Source organism: Primulina eburnea, chromosome 16 (assembly GCF_022965805.1).
Source record: "Primulina eburnea isolate SZY01 chromosome 16, ASM2296580v1, whole genome shotgun sequence".
NCBI lineage: Eukaryota > Viridiplantae > Streptophyta > Magnoliopsida > Lamiales > Gesneriaceae > Primulina > Primulina eburnea.
In genome coordinates, this window is record NC_133116.1 from 19,995,834 (window position 1) to 20,008,806 (window position 12,973).

The 12,973-nt window shown below is 47.2% G+C and overlaps 1 protein-coding gene across 1 annotated transcript; it reads left to right on the forward strand.

Annotated features, from left to right (window-relative positions):
• Positions 1-9,327: 9,327 nt before the first annotated feature.
• LOC140816102 (uncharacterized) lies at positions 9,328-12,662 on the forward strand. The gene is made up of 2 exons (XM_073175168.1): positions 9,328-10,914; positions 10,998-12,662. Exons 1-2 carry the CDS (start codon positions 9,328-9,330, stop codon positions 12,660-12,662), a joined length of 3,252 nt encoding a protein of 1,083 aa, XP_073031269.1.
• Positions 12,663-12,973: the final 311 nt, after the last annotated feature.

Here is a 12,973-nt window from a genome sequence, read left to right on the forward strand (position 1 = left end):
TTTATTATTAAGGGCCCGGGTGGTACCATGCCTCGGCTTCACTTCAAGTTATTATTAAGGGCCCGGGTGGTACCATGCCCCGGCTTCCCTTCGATTTATTATTAAGGGCCCGAGTGGTACCATGCCCGTCGGGTGGTACCATGCCCCGGCTTCCCTTCGATTTATTATTAAGGGCCCGGGTGGTACCATGCCCCGGCTTCCCTTCCATTTATTATTAAGGGCCCGGGTGGTACCATGCCCCGGCTTCCCTTCGATTTATTATTAAGGGCCCGGGTGGTACCGCGCCCCGGCTTCCCTTCGATTTATTATTAAGTCGGGAAGTCCGATCACCTTCCAACACTTGATGAATTTTTCTTACTTATAAGATAAGACGAAGACACAGGGACAAATGGAAGAAATTTCATTAGGTTAAGAAAAAGTATAACAACTACCAGAAAAAAAAAAAAAAAGAGTGCAAAAAATCTAAGGGGCAGTCTCTGGCTCTGAGTCCTCCTCCACCTCGGACTCTTCCTCATCCGGGAGCTCAGCACCGTCCTCCGGCAAGGAGCTAACAGCCCGGGCTAAGTCTAGTAGGCCTTTCTTCTCCAGAGGTAGAAGGCCGGCTTCTTTCACTTGCCCCTTGCATTTGTTAAAGCCCGCCTTAAAATAAGGAAAGGCTTTATTCGTCACTAGCTGCTGAAATTCTGCAGTAGCAAGGAAAGCAGCCCGCCACTCCTCCTCCAGGGTGGCCCGAGTTGCGAGAGCCGCTTCCCGGGCCGCGAGAGAAGTTTCCAGCTCATCCACCTTCTCGGTAACCAGCACGAAGTCATCTAGAGCAGCCCGGGCATCCAATTCTAGCTTTTCGGCCCGGGCCTCTGTCTTTTCCAACTGAGCCTTCAGCGAAGTGATCTCTGCCCGAGCCTCTTCGAGCTGGCCCTGCAAGCCATTTATTGTGGTTTCCTGGCCATGGAGGGCCCCCGCATGAAGGTCTTTAAGCTGAGCTATGCGGGCCAGGATACCCTCATAAAGAGCGGTGGCGGAGGTGACCCGAGTCTCTGTGCTCTTTTGCAAGGAGCCCATCTTCTCAAAGGCAGCTCTAGCCATCTGCCCGCTCTGCAAATAAACAAAAAAATTGTTGCAAGGAAGAAGGAATACCGAGGAAACAAAGAAACAAAAGTGGAGGAATGAATACTCACAGCCAGGAGGAGATTGAAACTCTCCAGCATAAGATCTCCGGCTCTTGAAGCCTGGAGGATGGTCTCCTCGGCAGGAGTGACCACCCGCTTCAGCATCTGGAAGCCCATCGACGAGCTTCCGGCCGAAAAGATGCTCCCGGGCACGGCAGGAGGAGGGGAAGTAGTAGAAGTGGGGGTGAAAGGGGATTCAGCAGGAGACACGGGCGGAACAGTCACAGATCCCTGGGCCACCCGGGTAACCACCCGGGGCTCAACACGGAGAAGCTCTCGGGAACCTTTCCTCTTGGCAGGGGTCCGAAGAGCTAGGCCCGAGGACTCTTCCTCCTCTTCGATTAAAATGACCCCGCGCTCTTTAGGCCTGGTGGCTTCAGCAGCAGCCGGGGTCTCTTGTGCAGCAGGCACCCGGACAACCCGCTCTTCCCCGGCCTGGTCTCCAGGAACCTCCCGGGATGTGGCCTCCTGACGCTCCCGGGCCTTTCTCTCAGCAGCAGCGGCCTTACGAGCAGCCTTCCTGGCTGCCTTTTCCTCAGCCATCTTTTGGGCAAAGGCCTCTTTCATTTCGGCGTCTGCAGAAAGCCAAATAGCCCATTAGAAACAGGTAAAGCGGAAAAGTAAGTAAAGGGAGTACAATAGGGGCTAGCAGAAGAAACCTACCGGGGCGGAAGGCATCGAACTCTTCGATGATGCGATCGGTAGACTCCTCCACCCCGGGGCTCAGCCCGTAAGTCACCAGTAAATTTTCACCGAGGAGGGCGGAGGAGCTATACACCTTACAGCCTACCACCTCCTCACACTGGGTGTAAGAGTCAAGTGTGCGGTAGTTTTCAGGAAGACCCGGCTGAGCAGGAAGGGCAGAAATAAACCCAATCGGGCATTCAGGGAGGTTAGCAGGACGAATGTAAAAGAACCGGCGTTTCCAGTCTTTGACGGAAGAGGGAATATCTCCGAAAAGTTTGTGGTGAGACCGGGTCTTGAACGAAAAGGCGTAATCGCCAATGTAGCAGATAAAGAAAAAATTAAAAAGGGAGGGCTCGAGGGGGATATCGGGGTGCATGGAGATGAGGGTGAAAAAACAAGTCATCATCCTAATGGCATTAGGATGAAACTGGTTGAGAGGAATGCCAAGAAGGGAAGATATCCCAATGAAAAAAGGGTGAAGGGGAAACCTGAGGCCATTAGTAACCTGGTCTCGGAAGAAGGTAAGATACCCTTCTGGTGGCTTGTCAGCCCGGTCACTAGGGCCCGGGATGACAATAGCATGGTTAGTGGGGATGGAGCCAAGGAGGCGGATCTCCTCGGCAGATTTGGCTCGGAGGGAGCTCACCATGGTAGAAAACCATGGCAAGGTGCCAGAATCAGCAGCCCGGGCGGAAGAAGGAACAGCCCGGGCTGAGGGTTTCGAAGAAGTTGCCTTCTTCTTTTTCTTCTGGGGGCGGGAAGGCCTAGCCCCGTGAGAAGTTTTGAATTTTTTGAGGGGAGGAGGAGAAGGAGTTAGATTCTGAGGGCGAAAAGTAGAAACAGGGGAGGCAGAAAGCGGGGAACTATCGCGCAGGGCATCTGACTCAAAGTCTGAGGAGCCCCTGCGATTCTTATCCGATGTAGAAGAAGTGTTGGAAGAAGACATGATTAGGAAAAGAAGAACTTACGCGGGTGGGAGGAAGAATGGTAGTGGGAACGCCGGGGAGTGATCGGAATTTTGGCAGAGTTGCAGACGCGGAAGCTTGGTTAAATTTGACGAAAGTAATGAAGGTTTGGGGAAGGAGATATATATAGGAGTAGGGAAGTGATCCAGACCATCGATCTAGTCATGATCCGAGGGTCCACATTGGTTTTGAAAGACGCACCCGAATTATGGATCTCAGCCGTTGAAGTGGATAGGTATTAACGATCGGGATGCATCTCGTAAGTTGTGCAAGGCGCATGAAAGGACGTGTAATCATGAAGGGGTCAGACTTATCGGATCCTCGGGAGACGGAACGCTGCAGACCGTTGGAAAGAAAAAGGGGGACACGTATCATCATGACATCGTGCATATCATTCAAAAAAGATAACTGGCATGTTATTTCAAGTCCGGGAGGTTTAAGGCCCTGGCAAGTTATTTCAAACCCGGGAGGTTTAAGGCCCCGGCAAGTTATTTCAAGTCCGGGAGGTTTAAGGCCCCGGCAAGTTATTTCAAGCCCGGGAGGTTTAAGGTCCCGGCAAGTTATTTTAAGACCGGGAGGTTTAAGGCCCCGGCAAGTTATTTCAAGCCCGGGAGGTTTAAGGCCCCGGCAAGTTATTTTAAGCCCGGAAGGTTTAAGGCCCCGGCAAGTTATTTTAAGCCCGGGAGGTTTTAGGCCCCGACAAGTTATTTTTAGCCCGGTAAGGCCCCGACAAGTTATTTTAAGCCCGAGAGGTTTAAGGCCCCGACAAGTTATTTTAAGCCCGGGAGGTTTTAGGCCTCGACAAGTTATTTTTAGCCCGGGAGGTTTTAAACCCCGGTTTTTTACTTTAAAACCCATAAACTTGAAGGAAGTACAAAAGCAAAGTGCGCAAAGTAAAATTTTATTAATAGAATCGGTGAAATATTGCAGCGGCCAGCCTAGAGCCTACATGATCCTCCCACTCCGACATCCAGCTATGCAGCTCAGGGAAGGGAAGGTTGGCAAAGGACTCGGTAGCAGCAAGCTTGCGCAGCTGTTTCCACTCCTTCCGCAGCATTGCCTGCAGCAGAACTTGATCAGTGGTTAGCTCGGCCACGTGCGTCACATAAAATATCCGTTTGTATCTCCTGGCCAGTGCTCTCTGTGGCCTGGTGAAAGCCAAACCATCTTGGAATGATTGCACAAGATTGTGAATCTTATGCCAAGTGGACATGACTTTCGCCAGAATAAACTCCTCGATGGTCCTCTTCAACGACTCTAAATGAGCACGCGTAGAGGGTGGCAAGTGGCCATACGGGCTGCTGCTGACAGTAGTTTCGCTTGAACTCGGCATGTTGAAACGATTGCTCTCACTTCGCCTTCATCTACGTATTTATAGGCAGAGGGTAGGTAGTCTGGAGGAAGCCGAAAAGTTTCCGACCATGCGAAACGACTCCGCATTTATGGAGGAGAGAGATTAATCGCAACCGTTGGCTTAAGCATACGTGTCTGATCAGGAAGCGCCTCGTAAATTGGTCCAAACATAAAAATTTTTATGGTTGTGACACCATACCAGGGGTCGGGAAGTCTTAGGTTATCGGCATTTTGTGAAGCTCGGGAAGCACGAGTCCCCGGCATTTTGGGAAGCCCAGGAATCATGAGTCCTCGGTATTTTGCGAGGCCCGAGAGACACGAGGCCCAGGCGTGTCATTCACAGCCCGGGAAGCACGAGGCCCCGGCATTTGTGTTAATGTCTCGGGAGGTATTAAGTTCGGGAGTTTTAGTGAGTCATTTCATCAGATAATTGTATGCAATCCGTGATATACGTATCAATTAATGGATTTAAAATTGTCGTATCCGAGCAGTGACAGAGAAGGAAACTGAGATAAATTTTTATTTAACCATATACATTAGCACGTATTACATCGTCATATTTCTCTTCTATGACAATTATGCGTATCTTCAACCAAGCAGACAGCGGGGGAGTGGAGCCTTGCATGAAGCTGGGAGAACCGAGAATGTTCTTCAGGAGCTTCAATTCATTCCGAAGCATCAGCTGATATACATGGCCATCCGTGAAGATGTCCACCCACTCAGCTATGTGTAGTTGTTTGCGCACTTTCTTTAGTTTGGATACCAGGGCAGGGGTGGTGGCTTCCCCAGAATCATAGAGAAGTTTCAGTTCTTGAAGCTCTTCCCAATAGCCGAGAACTTCGTTAAGCACTTCGTCTTCTATGATGGATTTTTGGACTTCCAGGTTGGGCTCCCTAAGGGCTTCGGTCATCCATGGAGTTCTTGAGCTGCTTGCACCGGCCATATCTATTGAAGTAATCAGCAAGGGATAGTGGAAGGGTTGGAGGATACCATATATATATAGGAAAGAGGAGTGTATCACGATCGTTGATTCTCGAATATATCAACGGTTGAGGTGACTATTGGAAGTTGCACCGAGCAGGCGAAAAGACATGCGTAAATATCGAGATATCATAACAGTCCTCGAAACGCGAAACATTGCGGATGAGTTTGAATTTTAGGGCTCACAACAGCATCAGCAATGGTATCCACAGCTGTAGAATTCTAGAAGACTCCGCTATCGCCAGGAGAACTGTTTTTTACTAATCGGGACAGCGAGATAGACTCTAGCCCGACTTTTTTAGGAGGGAGTGGTGATGCCCCCAAGGGAACCCGGGCCCGGGTATAGACCCTGACCCGGGAGGTTCTCGAACTCGGGCAAGATCAGAACGGGGAGAAGATACCGAAGTACAATTACCTAAAGTGAGCCGGTGTGAAAAAAGGATCCCGGATCTTCAGACGCCCGGCGAGTTGTGCACTCAATTGTCAGAAGAATTCCCAATGAACCACTTGGCGAGCCACCGCCCGGGGAGTAATCAGCCAATACCCGGGGTAAAAACTTCCCGGCCCGAGAAGTACCTCAGAGGCACCCAGGTAGGAAACACCCGGGAAAGAGACACATTCTCTCCCTGATCACCACGTCTTCCGGACATCGCGGAGCCCATTCTCCCACGTTCCATGACCAGGTCAACTCTTAATACGTGGCCCACTACTTTGCAACGTGGCCCATGACCCCGAATCATGGACCACCATCCGAACTTTGCGGGCAAGTTATCTACCAGTTTCATCTATAAATACCCTCCGTTGGTATTTCAGGAAGGGGGTCTTTTTCTCTTTTCTTACTCACAAGCACTCACGAACACTCTTATTTTCTCTCCCAGTTTTCCTTTGCGTGCATTACTGACTTGAGCGTCGGAGTGGATACGCCGGAATAACTTCCGGCGCCTCCCTAACGTTCTGTGATTTCAGGATTACTACGCAAGTCATCCCGGTCGTTACCCTTCAGGTGACAAGGAATTCAACTGGCCCGGATTACTAGCAACTTACACTGAAAAATATTCAATCGCACGTACATCCACGCATCCGACTTGGCAAATTTCACACCCGGCTACTACCCGATTTGCCCGGTTGACATCACTCTCCATTTAAAATTTTATATACGTTTCGTGTGCGAGCAAAAATATATTTAAAAGTATATATACGACTGAGTCTATTAATTATATACATTTCTACGTATAAAGGCACATGCATGAATTATGTAGAAATTATATATACTCATATTAATACAAAACGGTCGACGAATTTTTTTCAAAATTATTTTTTCATGTGAATAATTAAATTTTATAATTATTTGATTCGATAATTTTTTTAACTTATTTTATGCAGAAGTTGTACCAAAGAAAATTTTGGAAGTAATGGATGTGCCAGGATTGACAAGAGAAAATGTTGCGAGTCATTTGCAGGTGCCACTTAACATTCCAGTATTGGAAAATCATATCCATTGACTTCATAAATCCTTATTGCTTAATTGATTTCTTTCTAAGTTTGCATAAATTAAATTAATAAAAGTAAAAAAAAAATTTATTGGAATATCACATATAATACTAAACTTTTTTTTTAATGTAATACAACGAATGACCATGAAGCTATTTTGTGCCTTTATATATAGAGCTTGTATACCCTAAAAATCTTGAGCATGACATTATATACATAAACCAAAATTTTATGAACAATTTACAAATCTATGTAAGCCAATTCCGATAATCAGTTTTAGAATTTTCCTCAAAAATGATGATTTTTATTTCCTACATTGGTACTTTCCATTTATAACTATTTTACTTTCCTGCAGAAATATAGGATTTTTCTCCGGCGAGTTGCTGATGCGAGCTTGGAAATTCCTTATGCTTGCAATGAAGGTTTAACCCGGAGGTTTGTATCTAGATTAACACCCTCAGGATCGACTTCAATTCTTGACAAAATTTCCCAGAGCAAGCATCAAAATCCGTGGCAGTTTCATAATCATAACCTGTCAGCTTCATCGAGTAGCACTTTAACCGGATCAACATATGCTCGATTACTTGCCAATAAAAGAAACTTCTGAAAACCCAATGTGACATGTTCGAACCTCATGATCCACGACACTGATCGTTCATGCGTCAGGTTTTTTGGAAAAACAGTAGTAATCAAACCAGGCCTTTAGTCCAAAACAATTTCGCGACAAGATCCCTAGAAAAGCTCCCCATTTATGATCTAACAGTTGGTTTCAATACTTCCTCGTCCGGAGAAAACACGGGAACTTCATCAAATTGTGTTTCTGTGAAACCGCCGAAGCGTTTTGTGCGAGGATCGAATTATGTGGGCTACAGGATCTCGAATCTGCAACACCTTGTTGAATCGGTGTTGTTTGAGAAAACGCAGGGCGTGCTATCTAACAACGGAGGGGTTATGGATTTACCCAATGCTGAAATACCTAGAAATAATATTCTCAGTTCGGAAGCTAATTTTCTTGATGAACACTCATCTTTTGACAATTTATTGGAGAAATTCTTGGCAGATTCTCCCCATACACCTTCTGGAGCGGATGATAACAGCGAAAAACAATTGTTAGCTATTATCACAGATTGCCAAAAGTTGATCGCTGATACAAATCCATCGTTGCAAAATGGGATGGAAAAAAGAGATGGCGTACTTGGAGATGATTACAATTCACGGTTGGATTTGGATGAACCTGATTTCATGTCCACCGATCAATCATTAGATAGCGTTAAACTTTCAGAATTTGAAAATGAGGAACATGTGCTTCTACGGCTTACTACACACACATGTATAATATAATTGGTGATACCCTTGAAAGGGCCCGGGTCATGGTTGACCCGGGAAGTTTCGTTGCATGGCCCGTATGAAAACCGAGGGGCCGGGTATTTCCTACATGACCGTCGGGTGAAATGATTAACTAGGGCCCGGGTTCTCATGTCAGAGCCGAGGGCTCAATACCCAAGTAACCTCGTTGGGAGGTCCGAGAATGGGACTGGACAGGAAGTCAACATCTTTTCTTCTTGGAGTGTCCGCGAAGCTATTGGGAAGAAAGGGACTGGACAGGAAGTCAACATCCTTTCTTCTTGGAGTGTCCGCGAAGCTATTGGGAAGAAAGGGACTGGACAGGAAGTCAACATCCCTTCTCCTTGGAGTGTCCGCGAAGCTATTGGGAAGAAAGGGACTGGACAGGAAGTCAACATCCCTTCTCCTTGGAGTGTCCGCGAAGCTATCGGGAAGAAAGGGACTGGACAGGCAGTCAACGTTCAAGGGTACAAGTGGTAGGTACGCCCGCGTATCGAGGTAATCCTAGTTTTCCTTCCTATAAATAGCAGGTATAGTTGTCATTTACAGGGTCTGAAAAATTCTTCTTTCTCAAGCATTCATACATATTGCTCTAAGTTTCTTCCTTGACAAGTCTGCTGACTTAAGCATCGGAGTGGTCACGCCGGACACCCTTCCGGCGCCCATTCACGAGTTCTTTTCTTATCTGCAGGTGTTGAAAAAGCCATTGTCCACACTCAAATTCCCAAACACTATAAATTATTGATTTGGTCCGTTGGAGCTTCTGACCCAGCTCATTCCATTTCAGCGAGGCCGCATCATTGGCGCCGTCTGTGGGAACTTGAGACTAAGGCGTTGATATGGCTCACACGAGGAAAACTAACCAAAATACCTCCCGGGTTCAGGGATTTGACGCAAATCACTCAAGACAAGAGGATGCTCCTCCTGATCTGATTACCATGACTCCAGAGGAGTTGGATAAGCGTATTACTGAAGCCGTGGAGAAAGCTATGGCTAGGCGAGAAGCTTCCCACCATGATATACCACTCGAGGAGGAACTAGAGAAAGAGCAAGAGCAGCAGCAGGAGGTGAGGGAGGAGGAGAAGAGGGGAGAAGTTGAGGAATCATCTGCTGGATCTAAGTCACCAACGATGGTCGAGGAGATGTTGGAGTTAAAGCAAAAAATGAAAGTCTTGGAAGGACAGCTGGAAAATCGTGGAACTTCTCGAGCGTCTGTCAAAGGACGCCCGTTTGCTGAGGCAATTATTCGAGAACCCCTTCCCGGGAACTTTAAGTCTGCCAAAATAGGAACGTATGATGGAAACGAAGATCGAGAGGAACATTTGGCCAGATTCGAGAATATGGCTATGTTGCATTGCTACACCGATAGGATCAAGTGTAAAGTGTTTTTGACTACGCTGGTAGATTCGGCTCAAAGATGGTTTGATGGATTGGCTCCATTGAGTATTAAATCGTTTGATGATTTTCAGAAAATCTTTTTGCATCATTTCAGTAGCAACAAAAAGTATAAGAAAACTGCTTTCAGTTTGTTCGAAGTAAGGCAAGGCCCGGAGGAGAGTCTGAGGATGTATATTAAGAGGTTTAATAAAGTGGCCTTGGATGTGCCTACTTGCGCTGCGGAGACAAAAACCACTGCTTTCACTCAAGGTTTGAAAGAGAGTGAGTTTTTCAAATCGTTAACAAAGAAAGTGCCTGAGGACTTTGAAGATTTGCTGTCTCGGACAGAGAAATACATTAATATGGAGGAAGCCCAGAGACAAAAGAGGGAAGCCATCAGAAAGGAGAGAGGGGACCGGGCATCTAAGCCCGAGGAGAGAGGACCAAGGCGGGGTAATCCAGGGCACTTCTCCCAGCACGTGCCACTGAAAAATATCCGGGAGAGAGAGGTACAGGAATGCAGTAGGGATCCAGTTCCCGATCACCCGCTGTCTCAGCCCGAGAGAAGTGGATTTTGTACTAAGCACGGAGTATGTCAGCACAGTACTGAGAATTGTAAGGCTTTAAAGAGAAATTATGTTCCACCCACCAGTCAGGGATATAATCAATCGGTCAAGAGGTCGAGAGGTCCACTCTGGACACCTCGGCCACCAGTGCCTAACACCCGGATAAACGCAAGGAGTGACCCGAGGAACGATGTGGGTAGGAGGAGGGAGCCGGAGCCCGAGAAGAAGAGATCTTCATCCCCTGCGGCGGGATTGATCAAAATGATCTCGGGAGGATCTACTGATGGAGATTCAAATCAAGCCAGGAAGTCGAGAAGTAGGCGGGAGTGTATGGAGGTGGAAGGATCTAGGAGAAACGAGGCCGTGATCAGTTTTGGTCCGGAAGATCTAAGGGGAATAAACATTCCACACAACGATGCTCTGGTCATCCAAGCCCAGGTGGCCAACTACGACATTTTGAGAGTCTTTGTGGATTCGGTCAGTTCAGTCAATGTGATTTTTAAAGATGCCTTAGTGCAGATGGATTTGCAAGGGTTTAAGTTGGAGATTGTGGAGACTGCCCTGTTTGGTTTTGCCGGACATGCGGTTTATCTGGAGGGAGAAATTGTTCTGCCACTCACTCTAGGCTCCCGGGATGTCAAGAAAACAGTCATGACCACCTTCACAGTGGTGGATTCCCCCTCATCTTTCAATATCATTCTGGGGAGGCCGGCCATGAATGAGTTGAGTGCAGTGGCATCTACTTACCATCAAAAGATCAAATTTCCAGTGGGAAGTCAAGTAGGAGAGGTCCGGGGAGATCAGCCTTCTTCCTGGAAATGTTATGTGGAGGGTATCCGGGCATATCAAGGCAAGTCTAGAAAGGAGGGGAAGAAAGCCAAGACGGAGGAAGTCAGGGGGAGAGTGGTGGAAAAAGGGGAAGTACACTTTGTGGCAGAAGAGGAGCAGGAGGCTGTGGAGATAGGACCAGGCCAACAGATCCGGGTAGCTCGGGACCTCAATATATCCACCCGAGTCAGTTTACTTAAATGTCTAAAGACTAATATTCATGTGTTTGCCTGCCCCAGCAGGAACTAACAGGGATTTCACCCCTGATATCTGAGCATCGATTAAACATTCTCCCGGGAGCTCACCCAGTCAAGCAGAAGAAGAGAAAATTTGGTCCCGAAAAGGACAAAGTTATAGATGAACAGGTGAGAGAGTTGCTGCAAGCTGGCCACATTCGGGAGATACAATTTCCTACATGGCTCTCGAATGTGGTTCTGGTACCCAAAGCCACCGGGAAGTGGAGAATGTGTGTTGATTTCCGGGACCTCAATAAAGCATGTCCAAAAGATCATTACCCATTGCCCCGTATTGATCAGTTGGTGGATTCCACCTCAGGCTTCGAGCTGCTCAGTTTCATGGATGCCTATCAGGGATATCATCAAATTCCTTTGGCAAAAAATGATCAAGAAAAGGCCAGCTTTATCACCTCGGGAGGTACATTCTGTTATGTTGTAATGCCTTTCGGGTTGAAAAATGCAGGGGCCACGTATCAACGTTTAATGAATAAAGTCTTTGAGAAGCAGCTGGGAAGAAATCTGGAGGTTTATGTGGATGACATTCTGGGAAAATCAAAGGAGGTGGCGGATTTTATTGTTGATTTGGAAGAGACCTTTGCCACTTTGACATCTTATGGAATCAAGCTCAATCCTGCTAAATGTATTTTCGGAGTCAGGAGTGGCAAGTTCTTGGGCTTTATAGTGACAGAGCGGGGGATCGAAGTCAATCAAGAAAAAGTAAAATCCGTGTTGTGTATGCCTTCTCCCCGATCTGTCAAAGAAGTGCAGAAGTTGACCGGGAGGATTGCCTCTTTATCTCGGTTTATATCTCGGTCAGCCCACAGGAGTTGTCCTTTCTTTCAGGTTCTCAGAAAAGCCCAGAAGTTCGGTTGGGATGATAAGTGTGAGCAGGCTTTCCAGGATCTAAAAAATCATTTGGCTGAGCTCCCAGTGCTGGTAAAACCCGAGCCCGGGGATAAATTATTTGTATATTTGTCCACCACAGAGTATGCCGTTAGCTCAGTGTTAATAAAGGAAGAAGATTCTGACCAGAAGCCTGTCTACTATGTCAGTCATGCCCTGAGAGGTCCCGAGCTACGGTACAGTGAAGTGGAGAAGATGGCCCTGGCTTTGGTTGTGACTGCTCAGAAGTTGCGGCCTTATTTTCTGTCACATCTCATTATCGTCTTTACTAACAGCCCGCTTGGAAGAATTATGACTCATTCAGAAGTGTCCGGGCGGATGATTAAATGGAATGTGGAATTGGGGGAATACGATATTGAGTACAAACCCCGGGTGGCCATAAAAGCGCAGGCTTTATCCGATTTCCTATCTGAGATGATTCAACCTGCTGAGGAAGAAAGATGGAGAGTGTTTGTGGATGGGGCTTCTTGCCTGGCTGGATGCGGAGTCGGAGTTGTGATAATATCCCCGTCGGGAGAGAAGATTAAGTTGGCAGTAAAAATTGATTCCCGGGTGACGAATAATGAAGCAGAGTATGAGGCTGTTCTAGCCGGTATCCGAGCTACCCGGGAAATCGGAGCGGCCAGAATTATATTTTACTCCGATTCACAGTTGATTACTCAGCAGATAAAGGGTGTGTATGAAGTCAAGGATGACAGGATGCTCAAATATTTGCATCTCATCAAAGCCCAGGCAGAAGTATTCATGGATTGGAGTATTGAGTAGATACCCCGAGAGGAGAATGGAGAAGCAGATGCCTTAGCGAAAATGGCCGCCTCTTTGTCAGAAGACAGTACCCGGGAAGTTTTGTTTGTCTCCCGAGTAATTTTGGCTACTGAAGAGGAGGAAATGTTGACAGTACCAGAAGATTCGTGGATGGTTCCTCTGATAAAATTCATCCGGGACGGTGAACTGCCCGAGGAGAAAGCTCGAGCACAGAAGATAAAAAGACAAGCTCCCAGGTTTGTTCTCTTAAATAATGTTCTATACAGGAGATCATTCCAGGGACCATTATTGAAGTGTTTGAGCGGGAAGGA